The 27,650-nt window shown below is 40.8% G+C and overlaps 1 protein-coding gene across 1 annotated transcript; it reads left to right on the top strand.

Annotated features, from left to right (window-relative positions):
• The first annotated feature begins 263 nt into the window (after nucleotides 1-263).
• On the top strand, nucleotides 264-27,650 carry znf644b (zinc finger protein 644b). The gene is made up of 9 exons (XM_013135114.4): nucleotides 264-602; nucleotides 3,336-3,385; nucleotides 16,411-19,455; nucleotides 20,976-21,183; nucleotides 21,289-21,499; nucleotides 21,656-21,839; nucleotides 25,259-25,384; nucleotides 26,311-26,416; nucleotides 26,780-27,650. The coding sequence occupies exons 3-9, from the start codon at nucleotides 16,425-16,427 to the stop codon at nucleotides 27,648-27,650; spliced, it is 4,737 nt and encodes a 1,578-aa protein (XP_012990568.3). The 5' UTR covers nucleotides 264-602; nucleotides 3,336-3,385; nucleotides 16,411-16,424.

Genomic DNA, 27,650 nt, shown 5'->3' with positions numbered 1-27,650 from the left:
GCAAAAGGTGTGTGCCTACAATTAATCCTACACCCACCTGTACAACACGATGTTCAGTTTAATTCAAGTACAGCTCTACACTACATAGCAGCCTACAATGTAGCAGTTGGTGTCACGCTAAAATGTTGACAGCGTGTGTTCCGTAACAGTAGGCTGTCAGTCTAGTGCCGATCGACCCAATGACTGTAATGCTATGAAGCTACACCGCCACAGTTTTTTACCATCTTCCAAGCTCATATAACCCAACGACTTTTCCAGTGATCTGGGTCTGGGGTGATCCATATTTTAAATAGGGGACGGTTCGTTTTGTTCTAGAGAGCATTGCCATAAATCGAACAGAAGTGGAATACATTTACCGATTCAATTACATTATGTACATAGCCTTTTGCAGTATCAACGCGAAAAAATAATTTCTATGCGATGTGCTATTCAGCTGACGTTAACGTTTTTCCCTCCACTGCGAACGTCCCTCTTAGAATTATAGTTTAACCTGCAGAATTTTAAGCAAAATGGCGACAGTGTAATGGATGGAGGACGAAAAACGTACAGTGTCAAGTGTAATGACAAACTCACCAATTGTGATTGTTTCCTGCATTGGGAAGGTAGGTCTAATGCTTCGATACACACGTCTATAGAAAATAGATTATTTCATTGACTTATCGGGTGTTGTCATGTTGAGAGCCCTTGATTTTATTGGGCAGGGAACACAGCAGACACACACTGGCACCACACTGGCATGTGATAATGCAAGACGTTGACTCGATAAATTGGACAGTAGACTATGGACTGATGATGGACTACCAGTCACCCACAAAGTTGTTACCTGATAATCAGCAGTCCATTGTTCAAATCCTCCTGGCTGTATTTGATAGTTTAGCACTATTCTAAAACTTCTTGTCTGCTACAGTAAACTCGCTATTGTTTATGTAGCCTAAATATGGAACTGTCGCCTACTGGTCCCTATAATAACTTAATATTATGCTATACCTTTTAAAAGGGGTGTTGTCGAACTCCAGAGCTACCGACAAATCCTGTGTCGCATCTGCACTGTGCAGGCAGTGTGAGATTTGAGTTATTTGACACTTCAAGTAGGCCTATTCATTCCTTAACTCATGATAAGAATACAAAATAAAATACATGTTTTTACTAGATTTTTAATTAGCTTGTATGATGCTTTTTAAGTAATGTCTAATAGCATTAAAAAGACTCAGTGTTAATCGAGGTCAGTTTTGTAGCTAGTGCCCTAGTCTCAACCCTTTCAGAAGACATAAAAGACTCATGCACTTGAACATGGACTTACTATTACAACAATCAAAGTTGTATTCTAAAACCCGTTTTTGAATATCTTATAATTTTTAGTAAAGTAAAGATTGATTGTCTTATAAATCAAGTGTGGCTTGCATTTACTGTAGGCCTATACATCACGTTGTACTACTGTGTCCATTCCTTTCCAATGGTATTATAGCTACACATATCTGATATGCATCACACATGTCTGTTACTTACACCAGTTACACTACACCTGTAATACAAGGAACTGCTGAAATATTTTGTCAAATATCAGAAAACCTTGATTATTACATACAATAACATGTACAGTCTGACACACTCAGGATACAATGTTCGTAAACTGATTTCACTGTTTGAACAAATTAGACGGACCTGGCAGGTCATCCTAAAATTGATTATATGTCACTCGACAAGGTCAAATATTTTAACCAAGCCACCAGACTTGCCAGAATGAATGGCATAGCAAAACAGTTGTGTACACAGGTTGCATTACAGATGGCACCCTATGCCCTATTTAGGCCATTACTGTTGGTCAAAAGTAGTGCACTGAATAGGGAATGTATTATCAAGAGTAGTGCACTGTGTAGGGAATAGGGTGCTGATTGGAGCTTGTATGTTGGCTTGACGCACTCATACTGCTATAAATGAACAGTCCAGGGACTACTCTAATGGGAGTACACTGCCCTAAATTAGCAACTGAGATGAGCAGCAACAGCAGCTGCAGAGAGAGATGAGATATTTTAGTAATAGTTAGGATGGATAGTACTGAGAACATTGAGATCTAGCAGAAATCTATTAGTGGTAAAAAGGAAGAGTGATTATATTCTGTGGCACACAATATCCTCTTAGTATAAACCCTCGTATCAATAGGTAATGTCCAACATTGTCCTCTTAATATATACTGTCATATCAATAGGAAATGTCCAACATTGTCCTCTTAATATATACCGTCATATCAATAGGTAATGTCCAACATTGTCCTCTTAATATATACCATCGTATCAATAGGTCATGTCCAACACTGTCCTCTTAATATATACCATCGTATCAATAGGTCATGTCCAACACTGTCCTCTTAATATATACCGTTGTATAAATAGGAAATGTCCAACATTGTCCTCTTAATATATACCGTCGTATCAATAGGTAATGTCCAACATTGTCCTCTTAATATATACCATCGTATCAATAGGTCATGTCCAACACTGTCCTCTTAATATATACCATCGTATCAATAGGTCATGTCCAACATTGTCCTCTTAATATATACCGTCGTATCAATAGGAAATGTCCAACATTGTCCTCTTAGTATAAACAATGGTATCAATAGGTAATGTCCAACATTGTTCTCTTAGTATAAACCATTATATAAATAGGAATTGTCCTCTTAGTACAAACCATTGTATCAATAGGTAATGTCCAACATTGTCCTCTTAGTATAAATCATTATATCAATAGGTAATGTCCAATATTGTCCTCTTAGTATAAATCCTTGCATCAATAGGTAATGTCCAACATTGTCCTCTTAGTACAAACCATTGTGTCAATAGGTAATGTCCAACATTGTCCTCTTAGTATAAATCCTTGCATCAATAGGTAATGTCCAACATTGTCCTCTTAGTATAAACCATTATATCAATAGGTAATGTCCAACATTGTCCTCTTAGTATAAACCATCATATCAATAGGTAATGTCCAACATTGTCCTCTTATGATATACTGTCATATCAGTAGGAAATGTCCTGTTAGTATAAACCATTGTATCAATAGGTAATGTCCAACATTGTTCTCTTAGTACAAACCATTATATCAGTAGGTAATGTCCAACATTGTCCTCTTAGTATAAACCATTGTATCAATAGGTAATGTCCAACATTGTCCTCTTAGTATAAACCATTCTATCAATAGGAAATGCCCAACATTGCTACTTTCAGCTCAGCCACTGGACCAATTAAGATAATATTTCTTGATCACATTTTATCTGATACTCTATATTATGCTTAGTGTTTGAATAAATAAATACAATCCTTGTTTCTTTATTACAGGTGGGTTTTCAGAAGACCATAGGGTGGAGCAAATGGTTTGGAATAGACTGGTAAGATATAATTGCTTTGGAATGATCTATTAGTAAACCATAAGCATTAGTAACGTTTAAGTATTTGAGTGCATTTTGCGCTGAACTCAATATGAACCATATTAACGTTAGCCTACCTAAAAGTGACACATCATTAAAATAATTTTTCAGGTGACATTTTAATGAAGTATATAAATCTAAAAACACAATTGGGCTGTAGTCAAACGTAGTGCAGAGGCTGACATTTAGGATGCCATTAATGCCACTGCCTCTTCTGGTACAATGGGAAATTCATGGTTGACTCAATGATGCAAAAACTGGCCAGGCCCTGAGGCAACATGTAGCCCTAGACCATAATGACCCTGCCTCTATGCTTTACGGTTGGTATTGCGTTGTCCTCTTCAAAGACAGAGCCCCCCCCCCCCCCCCCCCCCCCCCCAAACACGTCATCTGGCCAAAACACTTCATCTTTGAATCGTCTGTCCAAAGCACATTGTTTCAGCAGTCAGGTGTTGTCTGGCAAACTTTATAATCCTGTATGCATCTCAAGCATTTGGCTTTTTTTCTTTTTTAAGCAGAGACTTCCCATGAAGGCCAGGATTGTGCAGACTTATTTTGGCAGTTGTCTCATGCACTTTGATATTGATAGTGTCAAGAGTCGCCTGTCGCTGCCTTAAGGTTACCCTAGGGGTTGTTGTCTTTCTGTCAGCTTTTGGACAAAATTTGGTCTCACCGCCTATCCTTGATAGATTAACATTGGTCCGGAATGTTGTAAATCTTTCTTCAGACAGTGGAGTGAATGATTGATTTAAAATTGCATAACACTTGGGTAATGCTTGGTCACTAGAAAGCTCACCACTCAGTTCAGAGTAGTAATCAACCATCCTCTTTATAAGCTTTTGCCTCAGAACTGTGTTCCCTTACTGCATCTCCCATTCCTCTTGAGCTTTAAAGTATTTACATTGTGGTAACATTTTACTTTTAGTGTTATTGTTAAAATACTGTATCCTTCATCTGTAAAATAATATTAAAATTAAGATCAAATTGGAGTATTTCCTTATTAAATGTATTTCATAACTATTCAAGGCCTTTTTCACATTTTGTTGTGTTACAATACTGGAATATATTTGGATTAAATTATGATTTAATCACCTTTTTATGTTGAACAAAATGTAATTAGACATGAAAAAGTGAAATGTGTAGTCAGTACTTGGTAGAACCAATTTGGAACCAATTACAGCTGTGAGTCTTTGGGAAAGTCTGCATAAGCTTTGGATTTGGTTCCTGCAATTTTTGCTTGTCTCTTTAGGTGGGGTACCATTGGTTAACAGCAATTTACAAGTCTTGCTTAGATAGATTCTTAAATGGATTGAGGTCTGGGCATTGACAGGAAAATCTAAGACAGTTTCTTGTTGTTGAAACACCAGAGAAGTTTCCTAGTCCCAGCTAAAGAAAAACCTCACCATAACATGATGCTGCCACCATCATGCGAATAGTGCACAGTTAACAGTTAATGGCAAAATCCAAACGGGATTGGTGTGAAACATTTTCCCAATGGCTTTCTCCAAGCCACTCTTCCATATAGACCAGCTTTGTGGAGCGCCAGGATGATAATGACATAGACAGTTTCTCAGATGTGGGATCTGTAGCTACTTTAGAGTTACAATTGGCTGCTTGGTGGGTTCTCTGACCGCCAACCTCTTTGCCCAGTCCCTCAATTTCAGTGGACAGCCAGCTCTAAGCAAAGTTCTGGACTTGTTTTGCTCTCTGCCACGCAGATAGGCTCTTATTGGAACATGTGACACTTTAATTTCACACAAGGAGACTCTATTCAACTATTTCATTGAAAAGATGATTAATACCTATGCAATCAGGGCTTTTTTTGTATTTTATTTTTTTGTAGTGAATAAAAAAGATGCTTTATACATGCTTTAGTCCATTGAGGGTCTACTAGGGTTCTAACCCTAACTACTGAAACCTCCAGTAATATGAAGTGTCTATACTGGTCCAGCCTCTCTTTCCGTTCTCCAAAATCTCAGTGAGGTTACAGAGCATTTCCACCACTAAGGGGCAGAATATGATCACTTATTCTTTAACCCATTACACAGGGTTGAATTACAGGCCTAGTCCAATGTCCATTAATAACAGGCATGTATTATAGAAAGTACTTTTGGATAAGTGATTAATTCCTATTTCAGACTTGTCATTATGGTCTACCATTGTAAGGCAGACGTTTGAAGAATCTGACGAGTGAAAGCAGTGCCTTCAAGACAATCACTAAAATATGTCAGTATTTGAATTAAACAATATCTTTAACATATTAACTGCATATTACGTTTTACTTATAACTAAACAGTTCATTCTACACCTTTTCTACAGTTTCTTGCAGCACATATACATACAGGTATATTTAATGATCTTTCAATGATTCTGAAGCAATAATATCATCCACATAATGTAATCCAAATGTGACCACATGCTAGGCCACACACTTGAACACCCAAATGGAAAATGCATGTTTGTAAATGCTTGGGCAGATTCCAGGATCAATAAGACCAAGGCCGCTAGAATGTTGTATTGATGTAGAAGCTATTCACTCATTGAACGCCAATTAACCAAAAATGTAAATCCTGTTCTGTATTGATTGAGAGGGTAAAGGCAGGAGTTCGCCAGTTTATTAGTTACAAGCCAGCTGGACCTTCCTATGATCTGTCAAGGTTCTGGGTACCCTCATTAAATTTCCCATTTATTCTCGGAGTGGGATGTGATATTTCAGAGATTTGAGCATGTAGGTACACTGGTTCTCTACAAGTATGCTGATGCTAAGGTTTTTGTGGGTATGCTAAATTAAATGTGGCATTCTGAGTGTACCGTTACAGTTCCATAGTGATTAACCTTCCTTCCTTTCCTCTCAGCCATCTCAGGGAGGCAAATCCTTGTCCAATCAGCTTCTGCTAGATACATTCCTCTATCATGAATTCTAAATGACCTTCAAAAGAAAAGATCAGGGACATCCTTTCGCATGGTGTTTTTAAGGATTTGTTTTCCTTTTTTAGGGCAGTGCAAATGCTCCCTTAAACTAAGTCCTGTTCTGATTTGCAGTTTTCAATTCTTAAGAGAAGTATGACCTACACACAGTCAGCTGTCCATACTAATGCAGCTGTCCTAAACTACAGAGGATCTCATTATTCTGACTGCAGTGAGGTTACTTTACACATTCTAATAAAATTGCTTTGGAAGATCAGCGATAGTCTTACGATAGGTATTGAAAATCATTGGTATTATCAATATAATTTTTCTTTACTTTCCCAAATGTCATGAAGATCTGTTGTAGTGTTTCAAAATGTAATCTTTTTTCTAGATGTTGAAATGGCTGGAGTACAAAGACATCAGTAGAAAGTGGCAAATGCATTGTCATTCTCAGATGTCTATGTTTGACTGTGTTCATTAATGTCAATAGTCGTGATTGATAGTTAAAAACTGTAATACACTGAGTAATTGGAGATGAAAACATTTTGATGGCATCAAATGAGGTGTTTATTGAGAGTAAACCGACTGTTATTTGATGAAAGTGTTGCTTGCTGAAGAGCAGAGTGAGATGCTTTGAAAAGTCAACTGAAATGAATCCCACTGCATCAGTTAATAAAGAGAAAGTTAGTGAAAAGAAAATAACAAATGAAATGAAAGGAATGAAAGATCAAATCATCCATCACCCAAAAAATCTTGAACATGTGTGAACTGATGCAATCACACTTACAGAAGCCTAAGGCATGACGCCATGTTCTAGTCATATCATGCATTAGCAAGAGATGTCATAAGCCCCTGTATATAATTCAGAAATATGATTTCAAAATCACAGGTAACATGTCTGTAAAGAGGACCATTTACAATTGAACGTACTGGAATATATTGTTGTAATGATCAGTAGGCTACATGAAAAGATATGATCTCAGAACAATGGGGGGATCAGTCAAAATAAGGGACATTTATGAACCTCTTTGATTTGGTCTGATTTGTTTTGATCTGGAGAGGAGACGGAGGGAGGTTTTAAAAACCTCCTCAGCCCTCCAGGCCTGTCCAGTCTCCCATAGGGTTAATGACCCGGGCCTGCCTGTGTTGAATAATACACATGCTCAGGTGGAGGCGGGGAGTGTGTGTGTGTGTGTGTCTTGGTGGATGTGTGTGTCCAACCCTTGCCTGTGATCAGTGGGCTACGGGTTAGACCGTAGACGGCAGTCCGCCCCACCTCTCTGCGATGTACTCAATTGATAAGATGATATTAATTGGTATGAATAGAGAGGGCTTTCTTCTGCTCTCCTCCTCCACCTCTCCTTGTATACATTTACCATTATTCTCATTAGGTTTCCCAGTGCAGCTTCCCTTCTCCTCCACATCCCCCTGGGGTCTCCTGGGAGGCAATTTGCATCTCTCCATGGAGCCTCTCTGGGGTTATTGAGGAAATATTAGCCTCTTTTCTTCCCCGACCAACCCTTTGATTTATTTGGAGGCTGGTTTGATGGAGTGGCAGTCCCATGTTAATGACTGGTCCTGGTCTAGGACCCCTGGTGCAAGGCCAGTCCTTGATCCATGCTGGAAAGGTGCAATTGACAAGCACCACTGAATAATAATCGTATGTGTATGGTGGGAATTCTATGTGTGTGTTTGTCTTGGTGCGTAATGTACGCGTGTGTTCTGTATGCACGGCTAAGAAAGGTGGACCTTGGGAAATGACGAGGGAATCCCAGTGCTTTCAGGGTGTCAGTGTCTCTGATCACCCAGAGTGCATTGTGGGTTAGTTTTGATTTGATCAGACATGTTTCTGTTTGCTAACCCTGGGTATATCTAGTTGTATTTTAATATTTTATTGCTTGAATTGGAATGGGAAAGCTATTTTGCTTCCTTCTAACCAGTGTAACAGATCTTACGGACCCTGGACTAAGGACTACAGCCATTCTGATCAGACATATCATTTAGCTGAGCTGCAACACAGTTGGTGTAGCAATCTACACCCAGCCAGGTTACACATTCTTTGGATTGAACAAAACATACATTTTTTACATACATTTTTTGTAGATGTAAAAAAATCCCATGAGAAAATTTCACAGGCACCTGCAAGCTGATTGCAGTTGTTAGCCGGAGAGCATTCTCCTCTAAGCATGTTGGTCCCAGTTAACTTCCTGGTTGAGCGAGCAGTGTAACAAAAAGGCAGAACGGCTTGGCGGGTCATGTTTCAGAGGACACATTTTGGGGGAATTACCCAACCCCACTGGGAGTTGTTGCGATGAGGCAATGATTACATTAGATTCAGCTTTATTGTCATTATACGAGTACAACAGTACGAGTACAACGAAATGCAGTTAGCATCTAACCAGAAGTGCAAATAGAAGAGGGCAGGAAATGTACAAGTATTAAGTGGAATGTATGGATGTGCAATGAATGCTACTGTCACAAATTGCATATCATGAAACATTCAGAGAAAAAGTAAATTATTAAAAGTTAACTTCAGTTAATAAATTGTCTCTGACAGCCCTCATTCATATATTGTATGTATAAAAGTATCTGTCATTTATTTCAGTAGCAAACATTTATGCATGTTAAAATGCGTTAAAAAGAGAGGGGCAGAAAGGAGCGTGCCTGCAGCAGTAACACTGAATACCTCTCCCTAATGGTAATGCTTAGTTTGCAGTGTGTCAATGCCTCTCCCTATTGTTACTTCTCAGTACACCTGTTCAGTGCAACGCCATGGAAGGCTTCTGGAATAATGGAATGGGTGGCTTGGAAATAAGAATTCTGTGTAATTATTATACTCATAGGCCAAGTCATATTTTTACGAAATGGTAATTCCACAAATAATTAGCAGATCTGGAAACATTGTTTTTACAATATTCTAGCAAAAAAAATTAACTCCTATTTCACCACATTTAAACTTGCAATTCTACATAAAGATGTTGTGAATGTTTTTCATGCGTTAAAATGCTAATGTGATTTTTTTTCATGTAGAAGGTGAAAATTGTTTAATTTTTTCACATGACAAAAGGTAGTGTTAACATGTGACAGGCAAATTGAATACAAGTGAAAATATGGCTTTGCATTTAGCATTTAAGTTTTAACATACGCAAACAGCAGTCTCGCGTGTTTTTGTCGTAAAAGTGCGGATGACTAACAAAGCTATATATGTGTATATATATATAATATATTGAGTTGGGTGTGCTTTGTAATGTAGCTAGCTAGCGAGAGGTCCTTGTTATATGTCTTACTGCCTGATCCATGCTTGCCATGTACTCTGTACGACTGATGGAGCCAGATATTCATATTATGTTTTTAAAGAAAGGTAATGAGAGGTGTTTCATCCTGATGTGTGCGACGCTTGACATTCCTCCAGATTGAAGCATAATGATGTCTGCTCACTCGGCAGGGAGGAGCCTGTCCTCCATTTGGAGAGGAGTTAGACACCGACTTCTCTTTCATGTGACTGGTCATGTGTCTGACTACAGCAAAGCGGCAGCGACAAACTTTGATAGGCCTGTGTGTTTTTTTTAAATTCCATCTCAACCTAAAAGACAGGGGTGCAATCTGAGCATGCCCGATCATGATCACAGCGACTGCTTGTATCATGGATATAGCCCAGAAGTATTTATAGTGAGCTCTAGAGTCTATGGTAATATTCACATTTAATAAAAGCCAATCTCCATACTACTTTTTAAATAAATAAACTAAATAAAAAAAGCATGAATACCGATGCAGTCTCGACATCACATAATATTTGAAGCAGATGAGATGTTATGAATTTGTATTTTGAAATCAACAGCTCATGTATATTGTCATGAAAGGGGCAACAAACACAGTAGTAAATGGAAATGTGCCATTTTGGACAGGCGTGTACCGCACTCCACCGCTTGCCAGATCAAGCCAAGTGGAGGAGTCTGGCAATGAGGCTTTGGTTAGTGGGTGTGTTCAAAATGGCACCCTATTCCCTTTTTAGCGCAGTACTCCGTAAGCCTAGGGAGCAGTGTGTCATTTGAGATGCAGCCAGTGACTGTTGTCCTCTCAGTATTGGGTGGATCAGTGTGTGTGTATCTAAACAGACCAGATAGGATGTTTATGTGACCATCTGTCTACTGTAGTGTTCACGCTCACTGGATCCTAAATGGCACCCTATTTCGTATGAAAGTGCGCTGCTTTTGACCAGAGCGCTTGTCAGAAATAGAGGACTATGTATGGGATAAGGTGCTATTTGGGACTTACGGAGTAGCAGCTCCTCTGTGGCCACTGGCTCTGGCCTCCTCCTCAACGTGTGTGTGTGTGTGTGTGTGTGTGTGTGTGTGTGTGTGAGAGAGAGAGAGAACTCATTAAAATGGTCACATGAATGCCTGAGAAAAAACCTCAGACCTCCGTTTTCTTTTCCTACTTCTCCTCCTATCTCCTTAAAAAGGAGAGAAGTTTAAAACTAACAAAGCCCAGGGAAATCCCCATCCGACATCCCTCCTTTAATCCATTTAATTTTGAAAGGTATTGTTTAAAGCTTCAAAGTTGATATGGTTTAATCCCCTCTCTAACACTACGGGCAGCAAATGAGGCCATGTCAGCAGTTTGAACAGATATAATCTACTCCACACAACAGAAAATCCTCCCGCTAGACAAGCTTGCATAGGTTCCCTGTGAACTCAAGCGTTTGATGTTGCTACCTGCTATTGAACATGACTTCTGTCTTAACCCAACTGTCACTCGCTCCCTGTCCCCTTTTATCACGCCCTATGTTCTCCCCGCACCTTTCTTCCATCTGTATACCAAGCCATCACGGATATTTCATGTATTCTCTTTCTGCTTTTAGGAGAGAGGGGCATGGAAAGGTTTAGGGTGAGAGGTGAGAGGGGCTTTTATTTTTTTACATGCTCCATTATTCTTAACTTGGTGAGAGGAAACTTGCCCATTCGGTTTGGACTTACAGGAGGTGTTTTTCTTTTGAAATTCAGGGCTTGCTCTCAGAGCATGTTTATGGCTAGATTCATGTTTGTCTAAATTGCTATACATTTACATCACTATTGCCTACCTTCTGTGTAAGCAGTGTTTTCCTCTTGCTGTTTTTGTTTTTGTTCCAAAGAAAATAAGAAAAGCTTAAGGCATGTTCTATTATTCTAACATTCTTATGAACTTTTCTTTACAGCTTCTAGATAAACATCAGAACCTTTCAGATCATACTTATTAATTGGTTAAATATATAACTGTGTCTTCCTCCCCATGGCCATTATAGCCGTTTGAGTCAGAAATGGATGTCAAGTTGAACGTGCAGATGTTGGGAGAGTATACAGGATCATTAGATTTTGATCTTTGAGACTCAGTATGGGGGAGGCCTCGTTAGCAGGGATTACCATGACTAATCGAGCGCTAAAAACTCACGTAGGCAGGTCGAGGCACCTGCAAAAGTGAACTAATTTCATCAGTCGAGCGTGCGTCTCCTCTCACGCTTACCTGACTCATTTCCCGGTTTCAAAAACCATGCATGGGATGGGTGACTATAGGAGGTCATAAACTAATGGGGATTGTCACTGAACTGAACCCATTGGTCTCCATTCAACTCTCCGCTGCCTGACAGAAGTCAACGCATTTCATCAGAAGACGTGTCCACAGAGGGCTGCCCGTTATTCACTGGATTCCATTTTTCGGTTAGCAATGGCTTAATGTTAATACTTAAGCGAAATTCATGTTGACAGGACTGAGTGTGTATTTATGATACAGGTATACATAATCACACCCTGAGTCAGGATACAGGGATACATAATCACACCCTGAGTCAGGATACAGGTATACATAATCACACCCTGAGTCAGGATACAGGTATACATAATCACACCCTGAGTCAGGATACAGGCATACATAATCACACCCTGAGTCAGGATACAGGCATACATAATCACACCCTGAGTCAGGATACAGGTATACATAATCACACCCTGAGTCAGGATACAGGCATACATAATCACACCCTGAGTCAGGATACAGGTATACATAATCACACCCTGAGTCAGGATACAGGTATACATAATCACACCTGAGTCAGGATACAGGTATACATAATCACACCCTGAGTCAGGATACAGGTATACATAATCACACCCTGAGTCAGGATACAGGTATACATAATCACACCCTGAGTCTGGATACAGGTATACATAATCACACCCTGAGTCAGGATACAGGTATACATAATCACACCCTGAGTCAGGATACAGGTATACATAATCACACCCTGAGTCAGGATACAGGCATACATAATCATACCCTGAGTCAGGATACATATTTAAAATGGCTCTAGTGAATTATCATCATTTGCTACATTATTTTGAGAGTTTAGGATATAGGATTTTATTTCTTTCACCCAAAAGCAGCAGCTACTCTTCCTGGGGGAGGAGAACATTACGCAGATCATTACATAAAACATAACATTAATATCCGAGAATGGTACAAACACTTAACAACCTACATTTAAAATGAGTGATTGGCGTGAAGAATATTAGAAGTGCCCATGACATTCAGTCTGACATTTGATAAAGCTTTGAACAAAAAGGTTTAAGTACACGTTGTAACAGGAAGACACCCCTAGTAGAGAAGCCAATGGAAATATATTCCAAGCCTTCCATGATAAATCCTGTATATGTTTATCTTCCACGAGAAGGCCTGTATGTTTATTTCATAGCATGAATACGTTTTACAATCAGTTATTCACACATCTGTCAGTGTTCGATAATAACAACTATCTACGCTATGAATCGTGAGGTCCTCAAACTTTGGGCCAAGGACCGCTTTCGTTGCAGCAGATTTATCAGTGACCCTCCACATAATAAAAACACAATTGAATGAACCGTCTTGGGTAACAGAGATATAATTTTGTAGTTTTCCTGCTATTTTTCACAGTTATTTTTGTAGTTGCTGCTTTAAAGCGAATATCCTACAATTCTACACCTTCCATAGGGCAAAGATAATTGCAGTGTTAATGCTTAAATTACTATGAATATATGTTACATTAATAAATACATAGATTAGGGAATATAATAGAAAGTGTTAAATTGCTGGAGTTAAATTGCTGGAATGTCTATTTGATCCTCCCAGGATCTTTGAAACTCATTAAATTCATTCCTTGTCCAAATAAATTGATGTGGTTGTTCTGGCCCCTGCAGTACTTCCCAGTTTGTGAACCACTGGGCTACACTAGGTTTGGGCCTATTCTGCTGGTATCTATGGGTATATGTGTGTTTAAAAGTGCAGTCTGTGATATTCACTATTGATTTTTGAAGTACATAACTTGCCTCAAAAGATTAGCCCATCCTAAGCCAAAGTATCAGGTCCTCTGGCGTCTCTGGGTCTATGTGGTTATTGGTTAACTGTAGGCTTTACACCACACTCCAGAAGATGAACAGAACCAAGCCTTTTCCTCTGCGCTGTGGCATTGAGAAGAACAACGTCATGCTCTCTGCTCTTTGGGACTGTTGAAGTGTCAAGCTGAATCTCTTCCTGTTTGTTTTGATCCGTGTGCTTTGAAACTCTTCACACACACACAAGAGGTGGCTTCATAGATTCACATTGTGTCAAATAAATCAATAGTTCCCATTAGCTGAGGAAGTTGTGGAGCGGCTACAGTATTTGCAGGGCAGAGCCCCCCTTGTATCCAAGTGTTTTCTCTCCCAGTGAAGGCCCTGATATACTGCAGGGGATGGGTGGCTGTCTGTTGATCCGTCCGGACAGCTCCAGCAGTTGGACTGGTCTGGTTGACTGGTCCCATTTGGGGAGAGGGAATTCCCTTGGACACTCGTCCCAAATGCAAATGCTTTTGCGCTGATTCTCTTCTGATGTTAAGCCTGGCTAGCATGGCGCTATTTGTATAGTGATGTTTTCATGCTGTTCATGTGAGATTTTAGCAATTACAGGCACACACATATTCCATATGCAGCGAAAAGTATACTGTATATATTTTGTTTCCTATTTTTAAGTTAAAAATGTATTCCTGTGATGAATGTTATATCTTTTGTGTGCTGTTTTTGGTGAGGGTTATGAGTACTGTTTTTTGTAGGTGCTTTTTCACAATGCATTCAAAGACAATGGGTCATTGAGACAAGCTGATGATAACATATCTCAGAAAAGTTTATGTACCTCCGGGGAATACAGAATAATTATGATAATATGCAATTATCGCCTCAATGTTTTTTCAGCAGTAACCTCAAGATGAGGTGCTATACAAGTGTTACCGCAAGTGCTGATAGACCCGGAACCAAAAGGGATTCATTGGAAAAAAGAAAAATCCCAGCTACATATCTGTTTCAACAAGGGTACTTTTATACATCAGTGGAATTTGGCTGAACACAGTTTCTTCCATTTCAGAATCAGGACAATGATTACTGAACATTCTCTCATATATCATGTCTCAGGGAAGAATGCAGAGCTGGCTTACCGGTACTACATAGATATAGATCGATCTCCTGGTCTGTATACGGCTTAAATGTATTTAAGCCTATGATCCTTGTAAATAGCTTCCGGCAAGGCGAAGTCAGCCTGTTAACATTGACTAAATGAAGTAAATAGGAGCAAATTAATTTTACAAAATCACATCGCTGTTGAACCCTGGATGCTTGCTTGGGTTGTGTCTAGAGCATGGAGAGTGAGCCTGTACTGCTGCTAATGAGGTGCTGTAAATTTAAAGCTGAAATCATATTCTGATGGCTTTGCCACCCTGCTGTTCACAGGGGGTAGCAGTGAAGTTAGCTTTAAATGCGGAGCGTCTGTTCTGCCTCTCTCCCAACTAACCCAGGCCCCTACAGTAACACCATAGCAGATGGACGGAATATAGAGCTCGGAAGGTTTTACCTCAGAGGTGGTAACAGTGAAGCCACTCATTAACACTGAATTTACCACTTCGTTAGCAACGTAGCTTCCTGCAGAGAGCAGCCAACACTGGATTGTGCAAAATCCACTGAGCATTGTAGGCTGTACTGTGGTTTCATTCCAAATTGCACCATCTTCCCTATTGTGCTTGCTTTTGACCATAGGCCCTACTCTGTGCACTAAATCTTAGGCATCCTTTGTCTATCAGCTTGAGCTACAACCACCCTGCATGGACGCTTCACATTGGACCAAGCTGTCAAATACCTCACCTCACATCTCACAGCTTGGCTATTAAAAAGGCTGGAAAGACTTAAATTTTAAAATATTTTAGTCATGTGTTTTCACCTCCAAGTGGCTTGTTTAAGGATATTCATGTTCCAATTTTGAGTCTCAGTAAGATTTATCAATCCGTCCCGACAACTCTTGATTGCTGTTTAGATGTGTGTCTGTACCTGAGTGTGTTTATGTCTGTGTGTTTGTTTGTGCGTGTACGAGAGTGTTTTGACTGTGCTCATGCGTGTGTTTTTGTGAGTGCGTGTGAGACAGGCAGACAGATTGTGTAGCCCGACGCATGCCAATTTGTCAGGACTGGAGCAACAACAGTGTCGTGCTGGGACCTGGTTTGGCACCATCACGGAGTGCTAAGACTGAATATGATCTCATTGGAAGTCTACATTGTTCCCATGGAAATTGGTCAATTTCAGCAGGCGCCTGGGAGCGTTGGGGCGAGGAACAGGAAGGTTGTATCCCAGAGGTGTGCTCTGGTAATTAAGAGCCCTCTCCGGGGTATCTGGGGCTAACAGGTTTGTTGTGAAGAGAAGTGGTGAACGAGGGTGTTAGTCAGTAAAACCATAATGCAACTCCAGAGAGCAGAGCAGAAGAGAAATGCCGATAAAACTTGCATTGTGTTTAACATTAAACGGTGACTGGTTCTTTTTGTGAATGGCTGGATTTGTTATTCAAAATCATATTCGTCTGAATTCTGACTGTGAAACAATACACAGTCTAGTGATGTAATTGTTGTGTGTTGAGCTGCATGTATTACAATTTGCCACATTTAGACCTGTTTTAATCATGCAGTTTTCATCGCCTTAAGCTCTCAAAACAATACATAAATTATTTCGTATATTTTAAGCTAATTTTGCTCTTTTTCTCTGTTTCTTTCTTATTAGAACTTGCTGGTGAGATGGCTGATATAAAGCCAAATGCACAAGAGAACAAAGGAGGAGATGGGTTGGAACCAGTGTGTGACAGCTCTGGTGCCACTCAGGAGCCATTACAGTGTCGCACGTCCTCCCTCAAGAACAATGCTGCAGGTCTGTCAGAGCAGCTGTCCTCTGATGAACCACCAAACCCTTTAAATGGAGCACAGCCCAGTCCATTTGTACCCAGCAGTGTCCCTGCTGTTCCCCACACAGCCCAAGCAGCCCATTCACTGCCTTCAGGAGCACTTGTTAATGGACCTGGTTCACACCCCGCCTCAGAAGAGAGCTGTGGCCTGAACAAAAACAGCACAATGCCCAACAATGTCCTGGTGGAAGCCCAAGACGGCCAACTACGGCAAGCTGGGAGGGACACAAGCCCTCAGGTGTTACCACCACCCAGTGAGCTTCAATCAGACACCCTGACGAAACCAGCAGGGCTAGGGCCCATTCTAAAAACATATGCCTCCACGCAGCTAAGGGCCAACAACACGTCACCATCTGACTCTGAGGACAGTGAAGCTGAACCTACCTACCAGGCCCCCGACAACCCCTTGTCACGCCTCAGTCCAGAGTCACACCAAATGCCAATTAACCAAATATGTATGGCCGAAGGAGGCAAGGCTAGAGGAAGATTTATTTGGGACTTAAACACCACTGAGTCCTCTGAGAGCTCGTCGGATGATTTCGATGTGGCGGATACACAATACTGGGATTCACAGAAAGAGTTCATTCGGGTGTTGTGGAACAATCGAACGGTTGACAGAAGCTTGAAAACAAATGCTGAAGGAGTTGGAGTGAGGCCTCAGTTTTCCAAACGAAGACAGAGGAAGCGTAAAATACACCTGGTGGGCACAGAAGGATCTCCTGAAAGAGTATACAACAGCAGCGCCAATCACACCTACAAAAAGTGGCATATTGAAGAGGTGGAGGATGATGATGAAGATGAGGATTTTGTCTCCACCGAAAATGAAGACAATTGGAAAAAGGCAGATGTACAAGTTTCTGTGGATTCCTGTGAAGTCCATCCCAGGAAAAGCCCTGTAATCATCAAGAAGCTGATAGTAAGAGCAGATTGCCATGAGGACAATCCCTCCCACTCCTTCAGTAGGAAGCCCAAGCAGCTAAAGACAGAGCAACGTGAAGAGGAGCCATCATTCTTCCCATGCACAAAGTGCAATGTTAATTTCAAGGAGAAAAGGCATTTGCATAGACATATGATGTATCATTTAGATGGGCATAATCACCAGGTACGCCTCTACGAGAACGTTCCCCGTCCTTTTATATGCAGAGAGTGTGGGCGTTCATTCCGGGATCGCAACTCCCTGCTCAAGCACATGATTATCCACCAGGAGAGACGGGAAAAACTCATGGAAGAGATACAGGGACTCAATAGACTCCAAGACGAAGGCCGGCATGCCAAACTACAGTGCCCTCAGTGTGTGTTTGGGACCAACTGCCCGAAGACATTTGTCCTGCACGCCAAGACACACGAAAAGGATAAGCGTTATTTCTGCTGTGAGGAGTGCAACCACATGGCGTTGACGGAACAGGAGATGGACACACACCTTCTCTGTCACACACGGACATCTAAACACAAGGGTGTGATCGAAGAGGATGAGTCCAAGTGTCCTACTGATGATGATGGAGCCGGTCGTGTTTTGTTTCACTGTAAAGTGTGCCCTTTCAGCACCCAGAGTCAAAATGACCTCAACAGACATTGTGAGCTCATACACCAGCAATCAGATTATGAGGATGAATGTGATCATTCTCCATTTGAAAAAGCACCTGACCATCTAGATCAGAACAGGTTAGCTGACCCGTCCACAAAAGCAGCCAATCTAAAACTACTGCATTTAAAGCCTAAGTTCTTCATCAAAAAGTCTTCTTTCTGGAAAAGAGCGGAGTTGCCCTTTTGGTCTGGTAGTGTAGCTGACTTTTACATGAGGGATACAGCAGACACACAAACGTTGTACAAAGGTATTTCTTCCTCTCCGTTCAAGTGCAGCCTTGTCAGCTCAATAAACAAGATGTCACCATCAGTATGGAGGTGTGACAAACCAAGCAAATTTTCTCTTAAACCCACAGAGAAAATAGACGTGACAACAGGCCTCCCTTATGTTGAGGAAGACCTTCAACTATATGACCATGTGGGTTCAGAAATGTCAGAAAGAACAAATTATCCTTCTAATTTTGATGTGTTGCTTACATCCAAGACATTTAAGCCAGGTCCGATGTTGTATCATAGCAGCCACTCAAACAAATGTTTGGGAGATACAAGTGACTTGACTGGTAGGATGTCAGAGGCCCAAACTGGTACCCAAAAGTCTCCATCCAAAAGAAAAATGTTCACTCCTTTTCGCAACACTGTGGACCAGGTGGTTGATTATGTTTTGCCAAAACTGCCAAAGTCCACCCTTCCGGAGGACAAGGAGGTGAGAGACAACGATGAGGACACCTATGACTTCAGTGCGTACACCAGTGAGGCCACAGCCAATTTTTTGGATACCGCCGAGAACAAGAGGAACCCATATGCCCGTAACTACTTTATACGCAGACAGAGAGGTTCTTCAATCAAAGAGGATTCTGAAACTGCAGCTGATGTTGGCCATTTTGAAAATAACGTATCTCAGCTAGACCACAAGTCTGAACCGACTGAAGAAACGGATGGGGAGTACGACAGCGGTGACATACAGAAGCTCATCATCAAAGAAGAGTGCATTGAAAGCTCAGTGTGTGACGACTCCCCAGAGTCCCCCACCACCAACACGCTCACCCAGAGTTTCTCCTATGACGTCTGCCGTCCGTTCGGGACGGAAAGGAAGTCCTGCCCCTACTGTCCTGCCACGTTTGAGTCTGGGGTGGGTTTGTCCAATCACGTGCGAGGGCACCTGCACAGGTTGGGGCTGAGTTATGACGCTCGGCACGTGGTGTCACCTGAGCAGGTAGCCTCACAGGACCGCCAGCCACGCGTACGAAGGAAGGTCTCTTCTGTTGCACGTAGGATAAGAAAAGGTGAGCACCTTTCATTTTTGCCTCTGTCTCAATACAGTCTACTTTGTTATTGTAATGTCATTGGTTTAAACGTGTCAACGCAAATTTGTCGGCCGCCACTTATTATGCTGGCAGTGAATACAAACTGAGCACCATACACACAATGTAGCCTAGCGTTAATTGGTAGTACTGTACATGTCTTTGGACATTCACTTTACACGTTTTAATTTTTGTCTTTGTAACAGTTATGTAACATTTTCAGCTAATTCAAAACTGTGCCTCAGAAAATTGTTGCTGGTAGAAGTCCAAAACCACAGAAATCTGATCTGATGTTGGACTGTAGATGTCAGCTAAGTCTGTACTGCTGTTGGACTGTGGGTTTCAGCTAGGTCAGTACTGATGTTGGACTGTGGGTTTCAGCTAGGTCAGTACTGATGTTGGGCTGTAGGTGTCAGCTAGGTCTGTACTGATGTTGGACTGTAGGTGTCAGCTAGGTCAATACTGTTGTTGGGCTGTAAGTATCAGCTAGGTCAGTACTGTTGTTGCTGGATTGTGGGTTTCAGCTAGGTCAGTACTGTTGTTGGACTGTAGGTGCAAGCTAGGTCAGTACTGATGTTGGGCTGTAGGTATCAGCTAGGTCAGTACTGTTTTTGGGCTGTAGGTATCAGCTAGGTCAGTACTGTTGTTGGGCTGTAGGTATCAGCTAGGTCAGTACTGTTGTTGCTGGACTGTGGGTTTCAGCTAGGTCAGTACTGTTGTTGGACTGTAGGTGCAAGCTAGGTCAGTACTGTTGTTGGGCTGTAGGTATCAGCTAGGTCAGTACTGTTTTTGGGCTGTAGGTATCAGCTAGGTCAGTACTGTTGTTGGGCTGTAGGTATCAGCTAGGTCAGTACTGTTGTTGCTGGACTGTGGGTTTCAGCTAGGTCAGTACTGTTGTTGGACTGTAGGTGCAAGCTAGGTCAGTACTGTTGTTGGGCTGTAGGTATCAGCTAGGTCAGTACTGTTGTTGCTGGACTGTGGGTTTCAGCTAGGTCAGGACTGTTGCTGGACTGTGGGTTTCAGCTAGGTCAGGACTGTTGTTGGGCTGTAGATATCAGCTAGGTCAGTACTGTTGTTGCTGGACTGTGGGTTTCAGCTAGGTCAGGACCTGTTGCTGGACTGTGGGTTTCAGCTAGGTCAGGACTGTTGTTGGACTGTAGGTGTAAGCTAGGTCAGTACTGATGTTGGGCTGTAGGTATCAGCTAGAGGAATAATTGTGTGACATACTCATTACTATATGTACATACTAACTGACAGATCCATAGTAACAATGTGATTTCATCATGGGAACAATTCATCTGTAATTACACAGTAAATACATTTCCCTCTGTTTCTTCCACAGTAAAGCATGTCATTCTATTTTTCCGTAGATAGTGTTTAATATTTTAAGTTGCAAGGAAGTTGCCGTGTACTTTAACCAGGTCGTGCTGGAGAAGAATGTGTGCTAAATTAAAAAATGTAGGTAGTGTGTTAAAAGATTTTCTACCATCTACATTTCCCAGCGGAGAAGCCAGAGTCTCAGGCAGAGCACACCTGCCCCCTGTGCTGGGGCTGGTTCGACACCAAGACGGGCCTCTCCAACCATGTGAGGGGACACCTTAAGCGGATAGGGAAGACGATCACAGGCACCAGTAAGAGCCCAGTGTGTATACTCAACGAGCTGTTACAGGATGAGCAGGAACACAAGAACATCCTCCAGACCCTCAAGGGGTACTGTCAACCTTTCTTTTACCGTTACTCTTCACAGCTTCTGTAAGATTTTTTTTTTACGCTCTGTATGTTGTGACTGTTACTCTCTCATTTGACACTGAACAGGAAGCAGTTCAACTCTCGACCCATCATTTCCCAAAAGTTCATTGGCAGCGACGGGCTCTTCCTAACACCCACAGGGATCCCAGTTAAGGTCCAACATGGCTTCCAGCCGGGCCAGGGTGGCCCTCCCACTCCATGGGGTACCAGTACAACTGCACCCAGGCACGATGAAGTAGACAGAGAGAAGTCCTTTTCTCAAAGGAACAGTATAACGGTAAAGTTGTTGTGCTGTATTTCGGTGCCAAGCTCTTCTGTATGATGTCCTCTTACTTATTGTGTTTATGTTGGCAATTTTTGATGTTTTTGCCTAAGAGGCCTTGGTTATCTTGAAAGGCCTAAATAAAATGTGTTACTTTTATTATTGCTACAGACACCAGCTCTCATTGAACCTTCACAGAGCACGTTAATAGACCTACTGAAGCAGAGGAAGGTCTACAAGGAGCAGCTGAGGGATAAAAGTAGATCATGTGATGCAGATAAGACACACTTTACTGTCACCAAAGAGAGGCTTGAGGAGAGACAGAACCAACTGGCCAATGACCTGCAATTACACGGTAAGCAGCCTCATGCCTAACCCTAACTCATGCCTAACCCTAACTCATGCCTAACCCTAACTCATGCCTAGCCCTAACTCATGCCTAGCTCTAACTCATACCTTACCCCAACTGTCTAACCCTAACTAATGCCTAACCATAATTCATGCCTATCCTGTCATCATTTTAGAGCAATGGTGAGCATGTATACAACTAAAATAATTAGGCTTTTTTATGACATCAAGGTAAAAAATGCCATTAACAAGTCTTTTCAGCATCTACAAAATGACATTTTTTTTATCATGATGGGATTCTGAACAGTGGATAAACCGACCCAGATAACAGAAATTTGATTATTAAAGTTAAAAACAGAACAATGTTACTTTCTTACTGCCAAGTATACTTTATTTGATGGTAATGGTTATTATAGTGCAGATTCTTTGTGACAGCAAAACATATGCTGTTCGACATCCTGTTTGTTCAGTCACTTTCAACTGATGAAGAATCAAATGAGACAAGCAAGCTAGTAAATACAGATAGATGATGGATAAAAGTGACAGACACATCTTTATTAGCTCAACTAGGTCGCCACTGTGTTTATTTCACAGTGTGCTATTGTCATTCCTAACATTGATCAGTTAAATCCTTTGCAGGTAAGCATGATTCTTTCAGTTGTTCTTTAGAATTGAAGCTATCTAGTGCCATGAAGCGGAGTTAAGATACAGTATGTGACTCATGCCCTCCAATTACAGTATGTAATCAGACTGCCATAATGAAATACTAAATTGTCTTGTTTTACAGCTGTTTTGTTTGTTTTACTACTTCTATAGCTTTTCATTATTCATTTATTCATGTTAAATCACAACATTTCAATCAAATTGCAAAGTATTAAATATGTATGGGAGACGCATTATCGTATCCCAGTATTCTGTCTGCTTCTCTGTCAGAAACCTTGTAGTCTCCAGGAAACATGCAGCAGAAGCAAGTGGGATAACAATTTTTTTATATAAACATAAAGAGAAAAGTTCACGATCAATTGAAATTTTGTAACACACACAAAAAGAATAAATGTCACCAAAGTGGCTTTGAAATTGAAATTAAAAACCTGTCACATCCTTTTGATGTGGCTTTGGAAGCACATCAGCTGTTTACACACCTTTGTTTAATGTCTGTCCAAATAAGCATTGTGGGAAAGATGTTAAAGGGCCAGTACAGTCTTTGTAATTTTATTTTTAAATCATCGCTGTGTGTCTAATAAATCACTGTGTTCTTTTTTTGAAAGTAACTTTTCCCCCCATTATTTCCCTGAGCTTATTTGGGCCCTTGAAATCAGTCTGATTGTGTGGCTGTTTTTTTATTAAATATATTTACACACCCAGCTGTGACTGGCTGAATTTCAAGAGCCTTCCCTTGACCTAGTCAATGGTCTGTTAAAATCTTACCGCATTTGTGACATCTCAAAGAAAGCAAAACATTGTCAGACTTCATCCCATATTGCTGTAGTAATTGTTTCTGTATGTTGGATTTTTATTTTTGTTTCACCTTTATTTAACCAGGTAGGCTGATTGAGCACAGATTCTCCTTTGCAACGACGACTTGGCCAAGATAAAGCATAATAGTGCAAATACAACATAAAACTACACACAAAACACACTAAGTACAAAATCATGATGGATGGAAATGTAACACATATGGCACTGTATACCATATAAGTGATGCATAAAGTATGTGTCTTGTTGCTTTCTGAAGATATTTCTTCACTTTGAGAAAATATATGTAGTAATGCATTTTTTATTTTAAAGAAAATTCCTGGAATTTCAGCCTGTTAAGGTGGGATGAAAGTATTGGACCACTTAATTACATTGCAAATGTGATTTGTTTATAGTAGTGCAATGACTTGAAATGCATAACCAGGGATTAACAAACATTTCTGGGTCCATTACATTCTTTGATACACTTATTTATTAGGGCTAGGCCAATCAATCAATCTGACAGCATATTCTTTATTGAAAGAGGCATGTTTTGAAATGACTTGAGGTGCAACAAAAAGTTATTTGGAAGTTCAGAAAATGTCAGTCATATCTTTCAGTGATATGGTCATCATATTTCCTAGCTTAAAGCCTTCAGAAAATACAGCCAGACACATTGTGGGGAAAGAAAAAGAAAACTCAGCTCAGTTTATTACAGCCACATCTAGCATCTACTGGAGGTTACTGATGTAACCAAGATATATTGTTTTGTTTTGTTTCTCCCATGAACCCATTTGACCCCTAATTTAGGAAAAGCTGCTATAGACCTCCCTATCAACCAGTCACTTCTGTATCTTTAAAATTACTATAATTTGTTTCCTAACGCCCACACAGTCAAACTGAGCATTTCAATGGTAAAATTAAGCTCAAGGAAATAAAGAATGAAAAACAAATTCTAGTTGTTTTCATTAAATAAACACAGGGCTTTATAGACATACAGTGTCTGCAGGGGGCTTTAAGATTTTTTAGGGACATTAGTTAATTAACCAAGAGATTTATTTGGCACATGCAATTGTTGCAAACGATTTGCAGGTAATTTAAATAACCTTTAATAACTTGTCATGGTTTAAAAACACCTTTGTAGCAGATGTTTTCCCCTTTATTACGTGTGAAATTAATGGGAAGCTGTCTCTGTCATTTTCACACCACCGCCAGGAGCTTCAGGACATGCTGCATAGTAACTTGGTGTGGGCTTGTCACCCAATCAAATGTGCTCTAACGGGGTTTGAAGAGACCTTTTAATCAAGTGCTTTTACAATTTAACATGTAAACCATTTTCACATTTTAAAATCTTCAATGGTCCAAAACCCTGTGTGCATCGACGGCTGTAGATAAAAAATAGGCATCGCTGAGTCCTTACATTGTGTTATACGTTTATAGATTGTGTAAAACTGCACAGTACCAAACTTAAGTTTAAAATCATAAAACAGTTGGAGGGAAAGGTGATGACCAGGGAATAACAGTTGTACCTCATGTTAATCTCTTGATATTATGTAGTCAGATTCAGTATATATCATTTGAGATCCTTCCCTTGGTTTCACCTCGACTCACCTCCAGATTGCGTTTCTCAAAGATCCTGATCAAAGGCCTTAAAACCCCAGCAATTCATTTAGATGTAATGCTGGTAGAAGTTTAACTGTTTTCAAAAGTGGGTAGAATCCAAACAAAGTGTCATAATGGAACTGTTAATGAAGTTAAAAACAAACGGAGTGTGGTAATCTTGAGGCTTAGGGCCATTTGGATGAAATGCTACTCTCTTGACACTCTTTGAAAGACGTTCCTTTGCAATAAAAAAAGGTTGTTAATGAGCCTTTGGAACATAGTCTATTTTAAGTTTTAAACTGAACTTGTGTGCTTTGTTTCTTTAGATTTTTCTCTCTTCTCTTTACATGTCTATGCCTCACTTTCCAGAGAGAAATGAATCTAATAAGAAGATTTGCGTTCACTGTAACACAACGTTCCCGAGTGCTGTTAGTCTGTCCAATCATCTTCGAGCTTACGCACGCAAGAAAAGGGTTGCCATGTTGGAAGGAACAAGTAAGTTTCCCTACATTGGTCAAAAAAGTCAAAAGCATGAAGGCATATTAGTACCCACTATATACGGTACGGGGTGTTCATCAATTACAAAAAACTATTGCGATATTTATGAACATACTGTACTATAAATTACTTTATTAAAATACATGCATTTTGTATTAGCAAATAGAGCTTTTAAAAACCACAATTTCAGTAATTGTTGCAGAAACTTTCCTTGGTATGTTTGGTAGTGTTTATCTACCTTAGTTGAATGCACTGCCTGTAAGTTATTTTACACAAGTGTCTGCTATTAGAATGCACAGCGCATGTAAAAATAAACAACTGGGTTAATAATGTACCTTGTTTTTTTGGGATGAGTGGAATTCATTATAATAATACCCAGCATGCTTCTTAAATGGTTGTTTTAAAATGTACATAAATATTTAGGTAATTTAGCAGATACTTATCAAACTTTCTGAAACAAATGCAGGTTGAAATAGTGGCTGCACTATAGAAAACATTATAGAATTTTTTTTAAATACAAATGCCTACTCTTAAGAGTATACACTTGATTGTAGTTCAAGCAAATGAAATACAAATGTCAAAATACTGATAAGGTTGTTCTAATACAATCATGGGAAAAAGTAAGTACAACCCTTGGAAAGTTGTCTTTTTTCATTTACATTTTTGGACATATCAAAATGTAATATTCAATTTAACCTTATTGACAGATAAAAGTAAACTAATTAAACAAATGAAACATTAAACATTTAAATAATGTATTAACAAAAAATCATTAGAAATTCGTTTTTACCTATATAGTGTACTACTTTTTGACCATGGGCACTATGGGGACAGCCTGTGTCTCTAACTCCTGGTATAAATCAGTCTGATACTGAGTTGTATGAATTTGAGTTGAACTTTATTGAGTTGTCCATGTTTTTCAGCTTATTCCTGTATACAGAAGAAGCCTAGGTTGAGGGCTGGAACAAAAAAGAAGCTTTTCTTAGAGCTCCCACGAGCAGTTGAGGAGATCTACAGCCTCACTTGCAGGTATGTTGGACTGCACGCTTCTTTATCCGGTCTCTGCATTGGCTTTTTGATATTTTGCACATTTTAGGCATTGATCAATTTTAAGGCATAGATCAATTATTTACATTTAATAATTTGAATTGATAATTCATGGGTTCTTAAATGCAGTGTGTTGTATTTTATTGTATACCTGTATTGGAACAGTACTGCCACGTCAAATGGTGCAAGTGAATGTAGTGTTACGTAATTTGCTTTGTGTTTTCACATATGACCATTCGAACTTGAATGTCTGCAAACCAAACCTAACTAAACCCAACGCCTAACCCAACTAAACCTTACACCTATTCTCACTGAACCTTATCTAACTCTCTCCTTTCAATGCAGGTTCTGTGACCTAGTCTTCCAAGGTCCTCTCTCTGTCCAAGAAGACTGGATCAAACACTTACAGAGACACCTCATGCATACTAGTGTTCCTCACACAGGGGCTGGCATGGTGGAGGTCCTGGGACCACACAAAGAGATGGCCTGCTCACCCTCCAAGCTGCATCCCTGTCTGAAGCCGCCAATGTCCGACGGGCAGCATGCGTCCCACAAGCTCCTGAAGCACCATGAGCACCTCTGCTTGGAACACCCCTCTCCCCATAATCACCTGCCGTCCCAGCAAAAGGCCACCTTGCCCTATGGACACAGCTTGCCCAGTCAGCACCCCGAACCCCATGAGCACCCCGAACCCCATGAGCACCCCGAACCCCATGAGCACCCTGAACCCCATGAGCACCCCGAACCCCATGAGCACCCCGAAACCCATGAGCACCCCGAACCCCATGAGCACCCCGAACCCCATGAGCACCCCGAACCCCATGAGCACCCCGAACCCCATGAGCACCCCGAACCCCATGAGCACCCCAAAACCCATGAGCACCCCGAACCCCATGAGCACCCCGAACCCCATGAGCACCCCGAAACCCATGAGCACCCCGAAACCCATGAGCACCCCGAAACCCATGAGCACCCCGAACCCCATGAGCACCCCGAACCCCATGAGCACCCCGAACCCCATGAGCACCCCGAACCCCATGAGCACCCCAAAACCCATGAGCACCCCAAAACCCATGAGCACCCCGAAACCCATGAGCAGCCTCAGCCCCATGACAAGCAGCCCATGCACCATGCCCAGCCTTCATCCAATAAGCATCCAAGCTTGGAGCAGCACATGTCTACCCCCCCTCTGGAACTTCTTCCAGTGGCGTCTTGA

This window comes from Esox lucius, chromosome 8 (assembly GCF_011004845.1).
Source record: "Esox lucius isolate fEsoLuc1 chromosome 8, fEsoLuc1.pri, whole genome shotgun sequence".
NCBI classification, from domain to species: domain Eukaryota; kingdom Metazoa; phylum Chordata; class Actinopteri; order Esociformes; family Esocidae; genus Esox; species Esox lucius.
Note: the sequence above shows the minus strand (reverse complement) of the source record. Positions and strands in the feature narration are given on the sequence as shown.

Bases quoted from the DNA above. Each gene is read 5' to 3' on its own strand.
- znf644b (XM_013135114.4), top strand. From the start codon at position 16,425: ATGGCTGATATAAAGCCAAATGCACAAGAGAACAAAGGAGGAGATGGG. The intron at 19,456-20,975 runs GTGAGCACCTTT...TACATTTCCCAG, and splicing joins TGCACGTAGGATAAGAAAAG to CGGAGAAGCCAGAGTCTCAG. The intron at 21,840-25,258 runs GTAAGCAGCCTC...CTCACTTTCCAG, and splicing joins CAATGACCTGCAATTACACG to AGAGAAATGAATCTAATAAG.